The sequence below is a fragment of the Acinonyx jubatus genome, chromosome A1 (assembly GCF_027475565.1).
Source record: "Acinonyx jubatus isolate Ajub_Pintada_27869175 chromosome A1, VMU_Ajub_asm_v1.0, whole genome shotgun sequence".
Lineage (NCBI taxonomy): Eukaryota > Metazoa > Chordata > Mammalia > Carnivora > Felidae > Acinonyx > Acinonyx jubatus.
Window position 1 is genome coordinate 115,862,603 of NC_069380.1, and position 22,697 is coordinate 115,885,299.

The 22,697-nt window shown below is 42.6% G+C and overlaps 1 protein-coding gene across 12 annotated transcripts in view; it reads left to right on the plus strand.

The window, feature by feature from the left end:
- The window catches only part of LOC106967305 (protocadherin gamma-C4), a 174,863-nt gene that overhangs the window by 51,486 nt on the left and 100,680 nt on the right, over positions 1 to 22,697 (plus strand). Inside the window, exons 1-2 of one of the 12 annotated variants that reach the window (XM_053222314.1) lie at positions 9,458 to 11,878; positions 14,706 to 14,833. The exons of 8 other annotated variants lie outside the window; for them this stretch is intronic. In XM_053222314.1, the coding sequence (XP_053078289.1) occupies positions 9,458 to 11,878; positions 14,706 to 14,741 (2,457 nt within the window). In that variant the 3' untranslated portion in view covers positions 14,742 to 14,833. Of the gene's footprint in view, positions 1 to 3; positions 3,839 to 9,457; positions 11,879 to 14,705; positions 14,834 to 17,430; positions 21,935 to 22,697 lie in introns of those variants that run through there. 3 more of the 12 variants (XM_053222260.1, XM_053222280.1, XM_053222256.1) reach the window with 3 other exon arrangements.

Below are 22,697 nucleotides of genomic sequence, written 5' to 3' on the forward strand. Positions count from 1 at the left end.
ACCTTTTATTTCTATAAGTATAATTAGGTTATAGATAAAAAGTATACAGGCTAACTATACCCTGATTTTATTGTTTTATTGATTTTTCCGGGCATCGTTTGTGTGTGAGGGGTGTTAGAATTTTTTTGTTCATTTATCTGTGTTGCAGTCTTTCATATAAAGTGGCCTTGTGATGTCTTGAAATTTTTGTTAAATCTAAAACCACATATCATGAAACATTTTTGATATATTAGCATCACCCTGTCATTGGGAAACCTTATATAATTAAACACAAATGTAGGCACTTAAGTGGTTTACTTAGTTTCAATGCAGTCAGTCTTAAATTATGTTTTGTATATAATATATTAATACAAGTTTTCTCATTGTAGACAATATATTTTCACTTCCTTTTTATGTTTTTATTTTATTTTTACAGTTTTTTTTATTCATTTAAGTAATCCCTACACCCAACGTGGGGCTCAAATTCATGACATGGATATCAAGAGTCACAGGCTACTCTGATTGAGCCAGCCAACTGCCCCCCTTTTCTTGATTTTAAAAGTATACAGAAATATTGCTTATGCTAGAGCATTTATTAATCTATGTGTTAATAAAATAGATGACATATAAACGTGGCAATACTTGTAACTGGCAGTAGGTGAATTGGTTCCAAATGTGTAGTTGTTGGTGCCCTTATTGCAAATGGGACAAATAAAAGGACTCTTAACTATAGAGAAGAAACTGAGGGTTGCTGGAGGGGAAGTAGGGGTGGGATGGGCTAAATGGGTGCTAGATATTAAGGACGGCACTTGTGATGAGCCCTGGGTGTTACATGTAAGTGATGAATCACTAAAATCTATCCTGAAAACTAGTATTACACTATATCTTAACTAGAATTTAAATAAAAATGTGAAACATTAAAAAAATGAAAATGGGACAAATATAAATGATGGTGGAATAGAATTCAAATTTACAGAAAAGCATAATCTTATTTCTTTTCTCCAAGGCCCTAAGAGCTCATGACCCCCCCAAAAATGAGTAGTAAATTCCCGGGAATATATAAAACTATTCAAAATATGCGCTTTTATTCTTCTTGGGGAGGGAAATATGAGTGACATCTAAGCAGATTTAGCAGAAATAAGATTCTTTGCATGATGGTTTCACAAAAACGGTGCAGTATTAAGTTAGGACTCTAAGCGTCGCTGTTCACTAATCCCGGCAAGGAAAGTAATGACAACTCAAGTAATATCCTCCAGCACAAAGCAGATCAGACACCATAGCTCTCCAGCTGCGCAGAAATTCTAATCTAAAACGCTTCGCATCTGACCTCTACTTGTTTATGGACCTTGGCTTCTAATTCAGAGAAGCACAAAAAAGTGATTGTGAACCTGCTCCCTCTACTCACAGTCCCCAGGAAGTCCATAAGGAGCCTGTCATGGCAGCTCTGCAAAAGCGCCGGCACCAGAGCGGATTAGTGGTACTCGTTATTCTGCTGGGGATTCTGGGGGGGCTTGGGGCCAGGCAGATCCGTTATTCCATTCCTGAAGAGCTGGACAAAGGTTCCTTCGTAGGAAACATCGCTGACGATCTGGGGCTAGAGCTCCAGGAGCTGGGGGAGCGTGGAGTCCGCATCGTCTCCAGAGGTAGGATGCAGCTCTTTTCTCTGAACCCGCGAAGCGGCAACTTGGTCACCACAGACAGAATAGACCGGGAGGAGCTCTGTGCCCAGACCGCGCGGTGTCTGGTGAGTTTTAACATCCTCATTGAGGATAAACTGAATCTTTATCCCATAGAAGTGGAAATACTGGACATTAATGACAACACACCCCGATTCTTTAGGGAAGAATTAGAAGTGAAAATTCCGGAAAACGCACCCCCATCCTCTCGTTTTCCACTAATGGAGGTCTATGACCTGGATGTGGGAATGAACTCTCTTCAAGGCTTCAAACTCAGCAAGAATAGTCACTTCTCAGTGGACGTGCAGAGTGAAGCTGATAGGCCCAAATACCCGGAGCTGGTGCTTGAGCGTGCCCTGGATCGGGAGGGAGATGCCGTTTACCACCTCATCCTTACTGCTGTGGATGGCGGTGAACCTGTCCGCTCAGGCACTGCTCGAATTCTGGTAACTGTCCTAGACGTGAATGACAACGCTCCAGTATTTACTCAGCCTGTCTATCGTGTAAGTATTCCTGAAAACCTGCCAGTAGGCACACCAGTCTTGTCGGTAAATGCTACTGACCAGGATGAAGGAGTCCATGCGGAAGTAATGTATTCCTTCCTGAGGGTAACAGAAAAGATCTCCAAGATTTTCTGCTTGAATGTTTTCACTGGAGAAATCTCGATCTCTGCAAATTTAGACTATGAGGATTCAAGCTTTTATGAACTGGATGTTGAAGCCAGAGATAGGCCAGGTCTACTTGACAGAGCAAAAGTCTTAATAACTATCTTAGATGTAAATGATAATGTACCAGAAGTGGTAGTTACATCTGGAAGCAGATCAGTTGCTGAAAGTATGCCTCCAGGAACAGTAATCGCTCTTTTTCAAGTATATGATAGAGACTCTGGACTGAATGGCCTGGTAACATGCTCCATCTCAAGAAGTATGCCATTTGAACTGGAAAAATCAGTAGACAATTATTATCGATTAGTGACCAATACAGTACTAGATCGAGAACAGGTATCCTTGTACAACATCACTGTAACAGTCACAGACAAAGGAATTCCACCTCTGTCTACAGAAACACTTATTTACCTAAATGTGGCAGATATCAACGACAACCCTCCTGCCTTCCCCCACTCCTCCTATTCTGTCTACATCCCTGAAAACAACCCCAGAGGTGCCTCCATCTTCTCTGTGACTGCACATGACCCGGACAGCCATGAGAATGCCCAAGTCACTTACTCCCTGTCTGAAGACACGCTCCAGGGGGCACCCCTATCCTCCTATGTGTCCATCAACTCTGACACTGGTGTCCTATATGCCTTGCATTCCTTTGACTATGAGCAATTCCGTGACCTGCAACTGAGAGTGACTGCGCAGGACAGCGGAGACCCACCGCTTAGCAGCAATGTGTCCTTGAGTATATTCATTCTTGACCAGAATGACAACACACCGGAGATCCTGTACCCCGCCCTCCCCACCGACGGTTCCACAGGCGTGGAGCTGGCACCCCGATCGGCAGAGCCCGGCTACCTGGTAACCAAGGTGGTGGCGGTGGATAGAGACTCTGGCCAGAACGCCTGGTTGTCCTACCGCCTGCTCAAGGCCAGCGAGCCAGGGCTTTTCGCGGTGGGGCTGCACACGGGCGAAGTGCGCACAGCGCGGGCCCTGCAGGACAGAGATGCGCTCAAGCAGAGCCTAGTGGTGGCAGTGCAAGACCACGGCCAACCCCCTCTCTCGGCCACCGTCACGCTCACGGTGGCGGTGGCCGACAGCATTCCAGACGTCCTGACTGACCTGGGCAGCATCAGGCCCTCGGCCGACCCTGATGATTCGGATCTCACGCTGTACCTGGTGGTGGCGGTGGCCGCAATCTCCTGCGTCTTCCTTGCCTTTGTGATCGTGCTGCTGGGACTCAGGCTGAGGCGCTGGCATTCGTCCCGTCTACTCCAGGCTACGGGGGTTGGATTGGCGGGCGTGCCCGCCTCGAGCTTTGTGGGCGTGGACGGAGTGCGCGCTTTTCTGCAGACCTACTCCCGGGAGGTCTCGGTCAGGGCGGACTCCAGGGAGAGTCACGTGATCTTCCCCCAGCCCAACTATGCCGACACGCTTACCAGCGGAGAAAGCTGTGGGAAAAGCGAGCCTCTTTTGATTCAGGAAGATTCAGGTTTTTGTAAAGAGGAAGACTCCCTTGTTCAGGTGAGGTTATTCCTTTTATTGGTTTTATTTGAACAAGAACGTTTAAAATTTTCTTTGATCAGTGCTTAGTTTTCTTAGTCTTTGCAGTGCGTCAATTTTGAGAATTTTTAAAATATCAGTTGAACTCTATTAAATCTTAGTTTCGTCTAATTTCATGAAAAAAATCTTAATGTATGATGCAGATTTTCTTTACCTTTCTGCTGGCAAGCTCTTTCTGCCTTGGGTTTCGTTCATTTCTTTTGTTAGAGTGTGTGTGTGTGTGTGTGTTCCTGCCTTGTGACATTTGTGAGATTCTTTTTCTTTTCAAAATGTTTTTAATTTTGAGAGAGAAAGTGTTTGAGCAGGGGAGGGCCAGAGAGAGAGAGAGAGAGAGTAAGAGAGAGAGAGTATATCCCATGTTGGCAGAGCCTGAAGTGGGGATCCATCCACCACCCTGGGATCATGACCTGAGCTGAAATTTAGAGTGAAATCCAGAGACCCTCAATCAATTGAGCCAGTCAGGTGCCCCATGAGATTCTTTCTCTAATGTAAAAAAAAAAAACTGAATTGCAGCCTCTGTTAAGATCAAGGTCTCAGTTTCCCCCGATTTTAATTAATAGCACGTGCTTTCTAAAATAATGGAGATTTGTGAGAGATATTTTCCCCCTTTACTACTTAGGAATCAAAAATTATTTTTATGAAAGATAAAAGTAATTGATCTCTGTAGCAGAGAAGACCCGATCTTTGGTGTTAGCCTGAATAACATTCCTGGAACTATTTGTTATTCATCTCGGGCCAGTCACAATATCTATAGTTTTTAAAGTAAAATTTAAATTAAAAAGACTTGTCTTCTTTACTTCACACAAATTCTGAGAAAATATAACAAAATAATTAAAGTTTTTTTCAACTATAAAGTAGTATAGTGAACAAGTATTTGTTGACATCACCAGTATTATAATTGTGATTGTTAACATGTTAACAAATGTAAGCATCTGATGCTGTATGCCTACTATAATGTCTTCTGCAGTCTGTGTGCTTGATAGTACTTAAGAGTGCAAATGAATTTTTAAAATAATTTTTAATGTTTATTTTTGAGGGAGAGAGAGTGCACTATTGTGCACAAGCAGTGGAGGGGCAGAGAGAGAGGGAGACAAAAGATCCGAAGCAGGCTCTGTGCTGACAGCAGAGAGCCTGATGCAGGGCTGGAACTCACGAAACAGGAGATCATGATCCCAGATGAAGCCAGATGCTTAATCAAATGAGCCACCCATGCACTCCCGAAATGAATTTCTAACTATGCTTATTAGTGTCCACTTACAAGGATGTATCTCTAAAAATTAGAGAACTGAATATTGAATGGGAGAATGAAGGATTGATAGTGTTCAAATAAGAATTTAAATAATTTAGCATATTTAACCCACATAAAATAAGGTTTCTGTCATATAGAAACTCTATCCAAATATTTAAGGAAAGGAGAGCTGTCATTAGAAGAATTAGTCTCATTCATCATGGCCCAAAGGTGTGAATGAAACTGTGGTTTGATGAGTAGAAAAAAGCAAGGTTTTGAGTTGTTGAAGTTGTTCTAATGGAAAATGGATTGCCTAGGAGGTAAGAGGTTCTATTATTAGCTCCTTTCAAAAGTAAGCTGTTGGCCCTGGAATTAATAGAATACAGGGGATAATATAATTGGACGAGTTGTTGACATACATAATAGTCAAGGTATTTTCCAATCCTGAGCTGGAGGATTCTATGATCTGATAATGCAATAGATTGGCCACTTATGCTTCTAAATTGGGTATTCACATTTAACATAAATAATTGAAAAGATATGTTGAAAATAAATGAGAACCTTCCTTTGTAACCGGAAATTGTCAGTCTTTTTTTTTTTAATGTTTATTTATTTCTTTTTCAGAGAGAGAGAGTGTGTGTGCACAAGGGGGTGAGGGGGAGAGAGCAAGGGAAACACAGAATCTGAAGCAGGCTCCAGGCTCTGAGTTATCAGCGCAGAGCCTGATGTGGTCCTTAAGCCCACCAACTGTGAGATCATGACCTAAGCTGAAGTTGGATGCTTAACCAAATGAAACACCCAGGTGCCCCAATCATCTCTAAGATAATATTGGGGCACCTGCGTGGCTTAGTCGGTTAAGCATCTGGCTTCGGCTCAGGTCATGATCTCGCAGTTTGTGAGTTCAAGCCCTGAATCGCATTGGGCTCTGTGCTGACAGCTCGGAGCCTGGAGCGTGCTTCAGATTCTGTGTCTCCTTCTATCTCTGCCCCTCCCCCACTTGTGCTCTGTCTCTCTCTGTTTCTCAAAAATAAATAAACATAAAAAAAATTTTAATATAATGTTGAGTTGATGCCTTTAAATTAGATGCTAAATGTATTCTATGTTTCCCCAAGTCAGTATTGTGGTATTTACATCTCAGAGATTATTTTAGAATTATTTATTTCAAGATTCCAAATGTATATGACTAAGAGATTCCAGACATACACATTTTCAAATATGATTTTCTTGGACATTTGTGATATAATTATTTGATGATTTTATTAGGAATTTAGTAGTAAATAATTTTAAACAACTTGAATCTTGGGTATTGGTCATGGGAGTCAGATCATCTCATACAAGTATTAAGATTTGTTTGATATGATCTGAGAATGTAAATGTTTTTTATAGCACCAATTCTGGATGATTTAAGCTACATCTTGAAAAAATAAAAATAAATTACATCTTAAACCTGCATTGTTGTAAGCAAAGTTCACTTAACTGGGTTTTATGGATAGTAGGCTGGTTTATTTTATTCGTCTTATCTGTTCACTCACTAATGGGATAGTACGATGGTTTGTTTCATTATTTCATTCTCTTACCTGAATTACCTATGACCATTTCATTTAAATAAATAAAATATTTTATTGAGAAAAACTATCAGATTCTACTCTCAATAATACTCATTCATGTGGACTGACCAAGTGTTAAATCCTAGCAGTCATGGAATTTGCTAAATTCTGACTAACTGAGGTTCTCAGACCTACATACAATACAGATCATATTAATAATATAGGCAGTCTGAAATTTTAAGTACTGAATTTTGAAGCATCAGGAAGAAAACCTACCAAATTATTGGGCTAGTTTATCATCTTTGAAAACCACCCATCTGATGAAACTTCTGTTGAGGTGACAGTTGTCAATGGGAAGAAGTAAAAATCTCAGAGAGAAATGGAAAATACCTACATGTTTGCCTGGGAATGTAAATCTAAACAGAACTCCAAACAATGTTTTCTCAATAGAAAAAAAGTTCCATAAAGAAAGGAGAGATGATGAATAACTCGATGCCTAGGAAGTCAATTAGACTTTCCATACAATTTTTTCCATAGAATTTTTTATGCAAGTAAACAGGTGAAGGTCCATTCTTCCTAATAACTCAATCAATAATAACATACTTCCTTTAAAACTATAAACTTATTTCAGTTTTATATGGTAAGCCTATGTTATATTTAACATAACTCATTGGTCTAGTAGAGATCTTTAATATTTAAATTTATGTTGTAGAGTAACTTAGAAAAATTGGTTACTAGAGATATAAAGCCAGTTATTCCCTAAAGTATGCTTTATGTTCAGAGTATGTTCATAATCTTATTCATCTAGATCTTACTTATTTAGTTCCAAATAAGGTATCCAGAAGTAATAAGTTAACTGAGACTTTTTAAAAATAGTAGAATAAGAAAGAAATGTAAGATGACACTATGATTTTTGAAGTGTTAGGTAGAAAAAAGATCACAACATTGGCAGCCATAATATTCAGACATAAAAGTTTTGTTTAAAAATGTCTGCAAGTACTCATGATCTTTAATGACTTTGCTTACGTCAACAAGAAGTTCAAAATTACTATTAAACAAATAGTGTTTAACTCCTATTTATGGAACTAATCTGTAATACTCATATTGGCTCCTTTGAACAAAAAGTTATTCTGTCTACTTGGTGAAAACAAACATGGCTGTAAATTATTTTGATAGATTAAAACAGCATTTCATTCAAAGCATTGCCTATATTTTGGACCAGTGCCATCAGAGAGCAGAAATAGATTACGTAGTTAGGAAATCTCCAGCAACTAAGTCAAGCATTTTCAGTGCTACTTTTGATTTCTCTTCCTGGTGCTGCTATCTACTCCCCTATGGCTTAAAATAATTTACAAAGCAAGGTTATTTCTTTTTTAAAAAGTTTATTTATATAAGTAATCTCTAAACCTAACATGGGGCCTGAACTCACAATCTCAAAATCAAGAATTGCACGCTCTTCCAACTGAGCCATCCAGGCGCCCCATGAAGTAGGGTTATTTCTTGCCAGGTCTTCATTTCAGAACAGGTAACTCTCTTTTCTCTTGTAACTATGTGGAAGGAACTTTATTTCTATAAGCTGAGAAGAACTGAGCCATCAACAATTCAGTTTTACTTAACATCAGTGGAAAAATTGGTACCTCTAATGATCTTCTCAGGACAGTTCTGTTTGTATGCTCAAAGGCTATCTGGAGGCCCATCTTTTTTCAATTATTCTAGAATAATCATCTAGAGTAGGAAGATTATTTGAATTGCATAATGAAGAGAAGCAGTCAACATCCACTTTAACACTCCACAGCTAGTAGAATCTCTGCAAATTCCTGCCTTCTGTACAAAATTTCGTCTATAGCTGACTGTTACTGCTTGGGTTCTCGCCTCATCTCTAATGGCACTTTTTGAGCATAGAGCATCAGCCAAGGCAAATGGTTTTCTTTTTTCTGCTCAAAACACTGGAAGTGATGATATTTGTATTCCAACGTATACTATTATATATATAATCAAGGACAAGGTAATTTCCTCTTATTTTTAAAATCATTAAAATGAAGGTATTGGACTAAATCATCTCTAAGGTTCCTTCCAATCAAAAACTTAATTAAATGACCTGTCTGTATCTTAAAGAAAATTTTGACTGAGTCTTACGTGGTAGTGTCTAGAACATAGTATGTGTTCAATATTAATGAATTAACTTAAATTTATTATACTGATGAAAACGATTTCTACATAGCATCTTTCTTATGTATACATACACACACCTTTTCAAAATAAGTTGTACTTTTTTTTTACCTGAAAACACTACTTTTACTCCATGTTCAGTGAAGTCTGAGGTAGCACCCAACATCATTTCAAAGTTGCAATGCAAAAGAGAAAAAAAAATGTAATTATCTTGAATTAATAAGCATCCATCATAAGCATTGTTGCATTATTTCATTTAACTGGAATGTATTTTTAAGTTAGATATATAGATCGAAGACATATAAATGGAAGGATTTTGAAGGATAAAACAACTTTCTGAAAAATCAGTTATCTTGCTTCAATATGGTGCAGTAACTTAGTAAGGACTCTGAGCGCCGCTGTTCACCAACCACGGGGAAAGTGGTGCAATAAGATCTGCCAGAGCCACCGAGATTTTACAGTACAAAGAAACATCAGATTGAGACAAATTCTCTTCCAAGCTGCATCAAACTCCGGTCTCTATTACACTAAATTCCGGGCTTCTCTTATGAATACAAAGGATTCCACGCTGACACACTGGCATCCATAAGCGCAAAAGGAGATAGTCCAGTGTCTAACAAGATCAGCAGGACAACAATGGCGACTCTGAAGAGGGGTCGAGACTACAGAGGATTCATCCTGCTCTCCATCCTCCTGGGGACCCGGAGAGAAGCTTGGGCAGGACATATTTTCTACTCTTTGCCGGAGGAAACAGACACAGGGTCTTTTGTGGGTAATATCGCTAAGGATCTGGGCCTGGAGCCCCGGGAACTGGCAGAGCACGGAATCCGCATCGTCTCCAGAGGTAGGACACAGCTTTTCGCTCTGAATCCGCGAAGCGGCAGCTTGGTCACTGCAGGCAGAATAGACCGGGAGGAGCTCTGCGCTCAGAGTGCACGGTGCCTGGTGAACTTTAACATCCTGATGGATAAAATGAGTCTTTACCCTATAGAAGTGGAAATAATAGATGTTAATGACAATTCTCCTAGATTCTTGACAGAAGAAATGACTGTAAAAATAACGGAGAACACAGCTCCTGGGGTGCGGTTTCCCTTAAATGAGGCTAGGGATCCAGATGTGGGCACGAACTCCCTCCAGAGCTACCAGCTCAGTCCCAATCGTCACTTCTCCCTGGTTGTGCAGACTGGAGATGATGGAGCTAAATATCCAGAATTAGTGCTGGAAAGGGTGCTGGATAGAGAGGAAGAGGCTGTTCACCACCTACTCCTTACAGCCTCTGACGGCGGTGACCCACCCCGATCGGAAACCGCCCGCATCCAGGTAACTGTGGTGGATGTGAATGATCACGTGCCAGTCTTCTCTTTGCCTCAGTACCAAGTAACTGTCCCTGAGAACGTACCAGTGGGCACAAGATTGCTCACAGTACACGCTGTCGATCTGGATGAGGGAGTCAATGGGGAAGTGACATATTCTTTCCGGAAAATAACTCAAAAAATTCTACAGATATTCCAACTGAACCCTCATACAGGAGAATTATCAACTTCAGAAGGCCTAGATTATGAAGAGTCCAGCTACTATGAAATGGAAGTTCAGGCTCAGGACGGTCCTGGTAGCATGACAAGGGCTAAAGTAATTATCATAATTTTAGATGTGAATGACAATGCCCCAGAAGTGACTCTAACATCTGTAAGCAACTCAATCCCTGAAGACACTCCTCCTGGAACAGTAATTGCTCTTTTCTACCTTCAAGATCGAGATTCCGGCAAGAATGGTGAGGTGACCTGCACTATTTCAGAAAATCTGCCTTTTAAATTAGAAAGATCAGTAGACAATTATTATAGATTGGTGACAGCAAAAAACCTAGACCGGGAAAAACTCCCTGTGTATAACATCACACTGAAAGCCACAGATGGTGGAACCCCACCCTTGTCCATGGAAACTCACATCTCAGTGAATGTGGCAGATACCAACGACAACCCACCTGCCTTCCCCCACTCCTCCTATTCTGTCTACATCCCTGAAAACAACCCCAGAGGTGCCTCCATCTTCTCTGTGACTGCACATGACCCGGACAGCCATGAGAATGCCCAAGTCACTTACTCCCTGTCTGAAGACACGCTCCGGGGGGCACCCCTATCCTCCTATGTGTCCATCAACTCTGACACTGGTGTCCTATATGCCTTGCATTCCTTTGACTATGAGCAATTCCGTGACCTGCAACTGAGAGTGACTGCGCAGGACAGCGGAGACCCACCGCTTAGCAGCAATGTGTCCTTGAGTATATTCATTCTTGACCAGAATGACAACACACCGGAGATCCTGTACCCCGCCCTCCCCACCGACGGTTCCACAGGCGTGGAGCTGGCACCCCGATCGGCAGAGCCCGGCTACCTGGTAACCAAGGTGGTGGCGGTGGATAGAGACTCTGGCCAGAACGCCTGGTTGTCCTACCGCCTGCTCAAGGCCAGCGAGCCAGGGCTTTTCGCGGTGGGGCTGCACACGGGCGAAGTGCGCACAGCGCGGGCCCTGCAGGACAGAGATGCGCTCAAGCAGAGCCTAGTGGTGGCAGTGCAAGACCACGGCCAACCCCCTCTCTCGGCCACCGTCACGCTCACGGTGGCGGTGGCCGACAGCATTCCAGATGTCCTGGCAGATCTGGGCGGTCTCGAGCCCCCAGCTGACCCTGATGATTCGGATCTCACGCTGTACCTGGTGGTGGCGGTGGCCGCAATCTCCTGCGTCTTCCTTGCCTTTGTGATCGTGCTGCTGGGACTCAGGCTGAGGCGCTGGCGCTCATCGCGTCTGCTCCAGGCTGCGGGGGTTGGATTGGCTGGCGTGCCCGCCTCGCGCTTTGTGGGCGTGGATGGGGTGCGGGCTTTCCTGCAGACGTATTCCCACGAGGTCTCCCTCACCGCGGACTCCAGGGAGAGTCACTTGATCTTCCCCCAGCCCAACTATGCAGACATGCTCCTCAGTCTGGAGAGCTGTGAGAAAAAAGATCCCTCATTAACATCTATAGATTTTCATGGATGTAAGGACGAAGCAGAAAATATTCAGGTGAGTTCACTAATACATTTATCTTTACATCCTTGAGGAATTATATTTTGTGTAATTTTCTTTACTGTATTGTGAAACAAATGTTTTAAAAATGTAAGAGGCAAAAGCAAGTTAACCGATTTATTTAACATAGAACACTTATTGACATAGGTTTTGGTGTCATTTCCTTAGTGAAAGCCTATACAAGACTGTGAATAAGTGGACTGTCACATTTTTATACCTTCCATGTATTTTCCCTTCAGTGTTCTCAATTCATGTGTTTTATAAATGAGAATAAATTGTTACATGTTTTTCATTGCACTGGGTTAGCAAGAGGAAAATACAGCTCATACACCTTGTCAGGATTCTTTTTAGATTAGATCTAGGAAAGGTTCTTGAAGATCTTCTGCCTCCATATACCTCAACTTTATGACTTGGAAAATCTCAGTTGCTTCCTGACATATTTAAAAATTTTAACTCCAGTATAGTTAATATACAGTGTTATATTAGTTTCAGGTGTACGATATAGTGATTCAGCAATTCTGTACATCACCCAGTGGTCATCATGACAAATGCACTACTTAACCTATCACCTATTTCACCCATTCCCCTCACCCACCTCCCCTCTGATAACCACCAGTTTATTCTGAATAATTAAGAATCAGTTTCTTGGCTTCTCTCTGTCTCTCATTTTCCCCTTGCTTATTTGTTTCATTTCTTAAATTCCCATATGAGTGAAATCATCTGGTATTTGTCTTTCTCTGACAGACTTATTTCACTTAGCATTATACTCTTGAGCTCCATCCATGTCATCGCAAATGACAAGATTTCATTCTTTTTGTGGCTGAATAATATTCCAGTGTGTGTGTGTGTGTGTGTGTGTGTATGGATATGTATGTATGTGTATGTGTATATGTGTGTGTGTGTGTATATATATATATATATATATATATATATATATATATATATATATAAATTTTCTTTATCCATTCATCAATGGATACTTGGACTATTTCCATAGTTTAGCTAGTTTAAATAATGCTGCTGCAAATATTGGGGTATGTGCATCCCTTTGGATTAGTGGTTTTGTATCTTTTTAAAAAATATTTATTTTGAGAGAGTGTGAGTGTGTGGGGGTGGGGGAGAGAAGAGGGAGAGAATCCCAAGCAGGCTTTGTGTTGTGAGCAAGAGCCCGACAGGCGCTGGATCTCATGAACCGCGAGATCATGACCTGAGCCAAAATCAAGAGTCTGCTGGTCAGCCAACTGAGCCACACAGGTACCCCTGTATTTTTGTATCTTGAGGGTAAATACCCAGTGGCACCATTACTGGATAATATCTTAGTTATATTTTTAACTTTTTGAGGAACCTCCAACTTGTTTTCCACAGTGGCTGCACCAGTTTGCATTCCCACCAACAATCCAGGAGGGTTACTTTTTCTCCACATCCTCACCAACATTTGTCAGTCCTTGTGTTTTTGATTTTAGCCATTCTGACAAGTGTGAGGTGTTATTTTGCTTCCTGACATTTTAAAGCATAATCATCTATTAAAGTTATATCCTGGTAGAAGGTTAGACTGATGCCTAAAGAATGGAATGTGTGTGTCAAGCTTCACTAAGACCTGTATCAATGAGAGATAGGGATCTAATGCCACACTAAAGGTTATTGCCTGAAACCAATAAAATATGACATCAAATAAAGTGTCATTTCAAATTCAACTTGTGAAATAAGCATATATATGTTTTAAGACAAAATTTCATTGTACTGTGTTAGCAGTACAGCCATGTGAAGTGTGTTTATGGGCTCTCCTAGTGGGAGATTGGGGATGCTTCTTTATGAAACAACAATTTTGTATACTCAAGACCAGAAGTTGATTCAACTTGTTGGATCTGCTAAAAAAAATTCAGTTAGAAATAACCCAATCTGGGGTTAACTACATTTATATGCATTATATAACATTTTACTAAAGCTCAGTACATCAGTTGATTAGCAACTAGAAGGGGTTGATGACAAGTAATTTTGTTTACTTGGACCTACTTGTTTACTAGGAACTATGCAAAATATTATTCCCTTTGTAACTTTGAAGATTGATGTTACATTTTGTAACCAGGAAAATAATTCTTCAATTGAAAGGAGGGGGATAGGCTAACTCTTCCTGGGTATAGTAACCTTTTGGGTGTTAAATAAAAGGACTTTTTTCTAGCATAGTATTGTGTTTGGTGGTATTTTGCATAAATTGGGCTGTGCAATAGTGTGGAAGTATGTTTCATATATTTTGCAGTGTTCAGATGTACAATCACTTGAGAAGACAATAACTGATACTTGGTGAGGCAGAAATATGATTATCAGGTATTTTGAAAAAGAATATCCCCAAATTCATTAGATACTTAAAAATATTTTTCAAGAAAGGAAAGTGACCTAAACTCAGTATGCTACTGCAATTGAATATCCTAGGGATTATTTTATCAATTGAGCTCATCATGTGATGTTCAATTTAAGCACAGAAGTGGGAGCCAGAACCTCACTGCAGTAGACCACGGTTAGTGACCTTGTGTTGCAAGTCAAACTATATTTCCCTGCTAACTTTCAAGGTTGATGTTATATTTCATAACCAGGAAAATAATTGTGCAATGCAAAGGAGGAATAGGCTAATGTTTTCCCAGCTGTCATTTTCTTAAATGGGTGACATGTAGGTCATATGATACTACTATAAAGAAATGCGGATTTGAGATGCATGTCAACATGTTGATTACCCTAAACCCTGGAAATTTGGGATAACTATGTAGTTAATAGTGCAAATTAATCGTCATTAAATATATGAACATATAAAAATAATTTGTTCAGTTAGGCGCTGGATTGTGATTATTGTAGCTGGTTAAACTGAAGCAGCAGGGGCTGCAGTTTCCCAGTGCGGACTGTGGGCGCCGCTGTTGGCCAAAGTGCAGAGCTTGGGCACTGGCCATCTTCTCGCGCAGCCGCAGCGCACTTTCCCTGTATCAGGCTCTCTAGCTCGAGCCTTTATACAACTTCCTCCTCTGGAAAAGAGGGAACCCCGACCCTCACGCTGGAAATATAGCCTGTTCGGAGCTCCGGACATCTACAGCACAGAGATTATTTGTAATCCGGCGTCTCCAGGCCGGTGAGCAACCTGAGGGGAGCAAAAGGGATGGGGAGCGGCGCTGGGGAAAGGGGCTGGGCTGAGAGGCGGCCAGTGCTCTTTCCCTTCCTGCTGTCTTTGTTCTGCCCGGCGCTCTCAGAGCAGATCCGCTATCGGATTCCCGAAGAAATGCCCGAGGGCTCGGTGGTGGGGAACCTCGCCAAGGATTTGGGACTCAGCGTCCATGAGTTACCGAGTCGACAACTGCGCATCAGTTCGGAAAAACCTTACTTCACTGTGAACGCCAAGAGCGGGGAACTACTTGTGAGCGGCAGGCTAGACCGGGAGCAGATTTGTGGGAAGAAGCCAGCCTGTGCTCTGGAATTTGAGGCTGTTGCTGAAAATCCGTTGAACTTTTATCACGTGAGTGTGGACATCGAAGATATTAATGACCACACACCAAAATTCACGCAAACTTCCTTTGAGCTGCATATAAGTGAGTCCACAAACCCTGGGGCACGATTTATTTTAGGATCTGCCCATGATGCAGATATTGGTACCAACTCATTACGGAATTACCAGCTCAATCCGAATGATCATTTCTCACTCGTGAATAAAGAGAAATTAGATGGTAGTAAATACCCTGAGTTGGTACTAAAGATGCCTTTAGACCGGGAAGAGCAGAAATCCTACCAGTTGACCTTGACTGCGTTGGACGGCGGGAATCCATCCCTAAGTAGTACTGCCCAGATACAGGTCCTAGTGACTGATGCCAATGATAACCCTCCAGTGTTCAGCCAAGAACTATACAGGGTGGGCCTTCCGGAAAATGTGCTTCCTGGCACCACCGTGCTTCGAGTGATGGCCACCGATCAGGATGAAGGTGTCAATGCCCAGATCACCTTCTCTTTCACTGAAGCAGGCCAGATCACCCAGTTTGACCTGAATTCTAACACGGGGGAAATTACTATTCTAAATATGTTAGATTTTGAGGAAGTCAAAGAATATTCCATAGTTTTGGAAGCAAGGGATGGTGGAGGAATGATTGCCCAATGTACCGTCGAGATAGAGGTCCAGGACATAAATGACAATTTCCCAGAAGTGGTAATCCAGTCTCTACCGGATCTTATTATGGAGGACACCAAGCTGGGAACACACGTTGCTTTGATTAAAATCCGTGACAAGGATTCTGGATACAACGGAGAAGTTACTTGTAAATTAGAAGGTGATGTTCCGTTTAAAATACTCTCTTCTTCTATAAACACCTATAAATTAGTGACAGATGGAGTTCTAGACCGTGAGCAGACCCCTGAGTACAATATTACTGTCACAGCCACCGACAGGGGAAAACCGCCCCTTTCCTCAAGCTCCAGCGTCACCCTGCACGTTGGCGATGTCAATGACAACGCGCCGGTTTTCCCACAGCCTTCTTACGTGGTCCACGTGGTTGAGAACAATCCTCCTGGAGCCTCTATTGCCCAAGTCAGCGCCTCCGACCCCGACCTGGGACCCAACGGCCGCGTGTCCTACTCCATCGTGGCCAGCGACCTGGAGCCACGGGCGCTGGCGTCCTACGTGTCCGTGAGCGCGCAGAGCGGCGTGGTGTTCGCGCAGCGCGCCTTCGACCACGAGCAGCTGCGCGCCTTCGAGCTGACGGTGCAGGCCCGCGACCAGGGCTCGCCCGCGCTCAGCGCCAACGTGAGCCTGCGCGTGTTGGTGGGCGACCGCAACGACAACGCGCCTAGGGTGCTGTACCCGGCGCTGGGGCCCGACGGCTCGGCGCTCTTCGACACGGTGCCGCGCGCCGCGCAGCCCGGCTACCTGGTCACCAAGGTGGTGGCGGTGGACGCCGACTCGGGACACAATGCGTGGCTGTCGTACCACGTGCTGCAGGCCAGCGAGCCCGGACTCTTCAACCTGGGGCTGCGCACGGGCGAGGTGCGCACCGCGCGTGCTTTGGGCGACAGGGACGCGGCCCGCCAGCGCCTGCTGGTCGCCGTGCGGGACGGGGGACAGCCGCCCCTCTCTGCCACCGCCACGCTGCACCTGGTTTTCGCCGACAGCCTCCAAGAAGTACTGCCGGATGTCAGCGACCGTCCGGAGCCCTCTGACCCCCAGGCCGAGCTGCAGTTTTACCTGGTGGTGGCTTTAGCCTTGATCTCAGTGCTTTTCCTCACGGCAGTGACTCTTTCCATAGCCTTGCACCTTCGTCGCTCCTCCAGCCCCACCACCTGCGGCTGCTTTCAGTACAGTCTCTGTGAAAAATCAGGACCTGTGATTCCTCCCAACTACAGAGAAGGGACTTTGCCTTATTCCTACAATTTGTGCGTTGCGCATACTGGAAAGACAGAGTTTAATTTTCTAAAGTGCAATGAGCAATTGAGCTCAGAGCAAGACATACTTTGTGGTGATTCATCCGGGGCCTTATTTCCACTCTGCAAATCCAGTGAGTCAACCTCCCATCTGGTGAGTTTCTTTTAAGCATAACCTGCTTCTTACGATCTATCCAATTCTTTATATTCATAGGAAAAGATACACTTTGTAGATTTAAACGTTTCTTTAAAAAGTAAAAAAGCTGTCATACTATTCTTCAAGGAAAGTTGAAATAGGAGCAGTTATGTGTCTTTTAGGGGTGTCTTACCAGGCTCAGATCTACAAAGCAGTGAGAGTGTGGTTTTATCAACAAAGGGAAAGAGATGATGTTATAGCCTATCTCCTAAAAGCTAATGGGACTTTTTTCTAAGTTTTCTTCTTCTTACCTAATATATTAATTTTTTAACTTGGACATTGTGTAAATGTAAAAGTGGACAGGCATTTAAATAAACCTTTAACAAAAAAAGTTACGCTAAAATCAGACATTTTTCTTAACTGATTTAACTGTTGTGTTGTTTCTTGTATTTACTCCCCTTTGTTTCAGAACCTTCTGGAATAAGGTATCTTAACATGGATTGTTATGTAGATAGACACATTGCAATTGTGTGCAATGAACTGTGTGTGTGTAAAAGCATTTTACTTAGCAGTTAGATCATTATGCTCACCAGAAGATAAAAAGTATTTTCTTTTACTTGCAGCACAGGTTTTCCACACACACACTCCTGTATCATTTTGAACTGTCTTTTTTGCAGCCCTAAGCTAACATAGCTAGAGGTCTTCTAGTCATTCTATTATCTCTAGGAGAAAAATAGTCTTCAGTTCTTCAAATTTTAGACAAAATTGCCACTCTGATGTGCATACAAGTGTAATAGTAAATAATACATTTGTAGATTTCTGTTAGCAACCGCTTCAGTTACTAGCCACTTAAACTGCTGAAGAAAAGAGACGTAGTTTTTTTTCTGTATTGACACTTTCTGACTGTTTAGTGATAATTACGTGTTTCTTTTTGTGGTTCTCTGAATCAAAATACTAATTAGCGTAAAATTAACTTTGGAATATATGTCTTTCATAAGAAGTTAATTAAGTCTGCACTAAAATATAATCCTCTCTCATTTGTGGAAGAATAGGCTGGGGATTGGCTTTTTGTTGTGTATTCGTTGATATTTTTTAAACATTTTCTATTCAAATAGAAAAAATACATAATTTAAATAAAGTAGCTAAACAGGTTGCCTGGCTGGGTTGGTTGGTACAGCATTCGATTCTTGATCTCAGGGTTGTGACTTCAAGCTCCATGTTGGGTGTAGAGATTACTTAAAAATAAATAATGCAATAACTAACTAAATAAATATGTAAAATAACAAAACAATATAGTCTTTGATGATGACACTTGAAAGTAAAAGCATTTATCCTGTTAAATTTCACAATGTTAATTTGAAAACATTATCAATATGTAATTAAAATGGCATTTTAAAAGAATATCTAAAAAGCAACTGAGAGCTTACTATAATGATTAATTAGTTTACATGAAATAAAACACCTTCTGAGTCAGTCATCTCCAATAGGTCTACTTTATTCTAAAAATGAATGAATTTCCAGTGACAACTGGAATCCCTACTCATTTGATAATAGATTTACAATATAGCTTAGGGAATAGCACAAAACAAAATTTTAATTGTTTGCATTTTAAGAGTAAATGTATTCCAGAAATGTGAGTAATGTGAGACTAACCCATAAATCTTTTGATATCACTTAATAATACTTTATAAAACTTTAACCCTACTTCATCCCATGCTTCTTGGCAATTACTTTTAAAATATGAATTCAGAGACAAGTTAAACACATTAAAAATAAACTATAAAAGGCAAGAATAATTTTTTTTCTCTCAATAACCTGGCATACACTATTACTTATCTAAGTGGGTGCAGTAACTGCTTAGGACTCTAAGCGCCGCTGTTCACCTACTTGGAGATAAATTTAACCAAACGCCATCCTGTTAATAAAGGCTCCCATCTTGCAAAGACTCACAGTTCCCACAGACCAACTGCAAAGCTGCAGCGAAACTCCGTTCCTAAATCTGAGACACTCCAGCTTTATATAAGATGATCTCCATAGCTGCAGCAAAAAGGTAAACAAGACGCATATGCCCAGTGAAGATTCTGAGTGGATTCAGTAGTGAAAGAACAATGGCCGCTCCAAAGAATTACCAGAGACGCGGCAAGCTGGTCCTGCTATACACTCTATTGGGCACGCTCTGGGAAATCGGGAGAGGACAGATCCACTATTCGGTGCCAGAAGAGAGCGACAAAGGATCCTTTGTGGGTAATATCTCAAAGGACCTGAATCTGGAGTCACAAGAGCTGGTGAAGCACGGAGTCCGCATCGTCTCTAGAGGTAGGACACAGCTCTTTGCTCTGGATTGGAGAACTGGTAGCTTGATCACGGCGGGCAGGATAGACCGGGAGGAGATCTGCACTCAGAGCACACAGTGTCTAGTAAATATCAATATCCTGGTTGAGGGCAGAGGAAAACTTTTTGGGATAGAAATAGAAATCACTGATATCAATGATAATAATCCAAAATTCCAGGTCGAAAATCTGGAAGTAAAAGTTAATGAAATCGCTGCACCTGGAACACATTACCCACTCCCAGAGGCTGTTGACCCAGATGTGGGCATGAATTCCTTACAGAGCTACCAGCTCAGCCCCAATCACTACTTCTCTCTGGAAGTGCAGACTGGAGATGACGGAACTCTACACCCAGAGCTGGTGCTGGAGCAGGCCCTGGACCGAGAGGAAGAGGCTGCTCACCATCTGCTCCTCATCGCCTCTGATGGCGGTGACCCGCGTCGCTCCAGCACAGTGCACATCCACGTGACGGTGTTGGATACAAACGACAATGCCCCGGTTTTTACTCAACCGATTTACCGAGTGAAAGTCCCAGAGAACGTGGCCCCGGGCACCCTGCTGCTTACTGTGAGCGCTAGCGACCCAGATGAGGGAGCCAATGGAGAAGTGGCCTATAGATTTTGGAAAATTAGTGAAAAGCAATCTCCGCTATTCCATCTTAATGAAAATACCGGTGAAATATCAACAGCAGGGAGTCTAGATTATGAAGAATGTGCATTTTATGAAATGGAAATACAAGCTGAAGATGTGGGAGCACTTTTAGGGAGGACCAAAGTGCTCATTTCAGTGGAAGATGTAAATGACAATAGGCCAGAAGTGATCATTACATCTCTGTTTAGTCCAGTCTTAGAAAATACTCTTCCTGGAACAGTAATTGCCTTTTTGAATGTGCATGACCGAGACTCTGGGAAGAATGGTCAAGTTGTCTGTTATGCACCTCAGAATCTACCTTTTCAATTAGAAAAATCAATAGATAATTATTATAGATTGGTGACATGGAACTATCTGGACCGAGAAAAGATCCCTATGTACAACATCACAGTGACGGCCTCAGATCTAGGAACCCCTTCTCTATCTACTGAAATTCATATCACCCTGTATGTGGCAGATACCAATGACAATCCACCCACTTTCCCTCATGCCTCCTACTCAGCGTATATCCCAGAGAACAACCCCAGAGGTGCCTCCATCTTCACTGTGATGGCCCACGACCCTGACAGTGGCAACAATGCCCAGGTCACTTACTCTGTGACTGAGGACATCATCATGGGGTCACCTGTCTCCTCCTATGTCTCCATCAACTCAGACACAGGCGTCCTATATGCACTGTGCTCCTTCGACTATGAGCACTTACGAGACTTGCAGCTACTGGTGACTGCCAGAGACAGCGGAGACCCTCCACTCAGCAGCAACGTGTCTGTGAGCATATTTGTGTTGGACCAGAATGACAACGTGCCAGAGATCCTGTACCCCACCCTCCCTACGGACGGTTCCACAGGTGTGGAGCTGGCGCCCCGATCCGCAGAGCGTGGCTACCTGGTGACCAAGGTGGTGGCGGTGGATAGAGACTCTGGCCAGAATGCCTGGCTGTCCTACCGCCTGCTCAAGGCCAGTGAGCCAGGACTTTTCACGGTGGGGCTGCACACGGGCGAGGTGCGCACAGCACGGGCCCTGCAGGACAGAGATGCGCTCAAGCAGAGCCTGGTGGTGGCGGTGCAGGACCATGGCCAGCCCCCTCTCTCGGCCACCGTCACGCTCACCGTGGTGGTGGCCGACAGCATTCCAGCTGTCCTGGCCGACCTGGGTAGCGTCAGGACCTCTGCTAACTCAGACGATTCTGACCTCACGCTGTACCTGGTGGTGGCAGTGGCCACAGTCTCCTGTGTCTTCCTTGCCTTTGTGATCGTGCTGCTGGCTCTCAGGCTGAGGCGCTGGCACTCGACGCGCCTGCTTCAGGCTTCAGGAGGCGGGCTGGTGGGCGTGCCCGCCTCGCACTTTGTGGGCGTGGACGGGGTGCAGGCTTTCCTGGAGAAGTATTCCCACAAGGTCTCCCTCACCGCGGACTCGCAGGCGAATCACGAGATTTTCCCCCATCCCAACTACGTGGACACACTTATCAGTCTGGAGAGTTGTGAGAAAAATGATCCCTTATTAACATCCGTAGATTTTCATGAATGTAAGGATGAAGCTGCTTCTATTCAGGTGAGTTCAGTTCTGTGTACGTTTTAATTCTCAGGGAAATTATATTTTTTATAAATTTATGTTTTCGGACATACATTGCGGAGACAGTTCAAAATATTTTGAAAAAGTGTACCACAAAGTTTTTGGTTTGTTTTAGTGGTGATACTATAAAATTGAGCTCTAATCATGATAGTTGGTTTCATTTGCTCTCCAAAGGCTCGGACAAGATTGTTTAAACATTGATTCTCAACCTTTTAACATCTTCCATATATGGGGCACCTGGCCGGCTCAATTGGCAAAGCACGTGACTCTTGATCTCAGGGTAGTGAGTTGGAGCCCCACTTTACATGTAGAGATTACTTTAAAAATTTTTAAAAATAAAATCCTTTGTATGTTACTATAATTACCACTTATCACTCATTCACTTAAGAAGTAGTTACCCAACCACATATGGTAAGTTTGTTGTATAAATAGGGGATATATAACTGAGACTTTTAAATCCTTGTATTAGCTTGGTAAAAGTAAAATACATTTCAGAATTTTAGAAATCTGTTTAGGATTTGGATCTTGAAGGTCTTGAAGCTTTCTAGGTCTTTGAGGATTTCTTCATTTTAAACCTCTTTTATAAGCCTTGTGCTTGCATCAGTACCCTTCAAAATTTTAATACTTATTATATTTTAAAACATAAATACATTTGAAAGGATGGATTTTGGTGGTAGGTGAGACTGGTTCCTTTATATGTCATTGGTCTCCAAGAGCTCATACTAAAGAAGACGTAGAATCT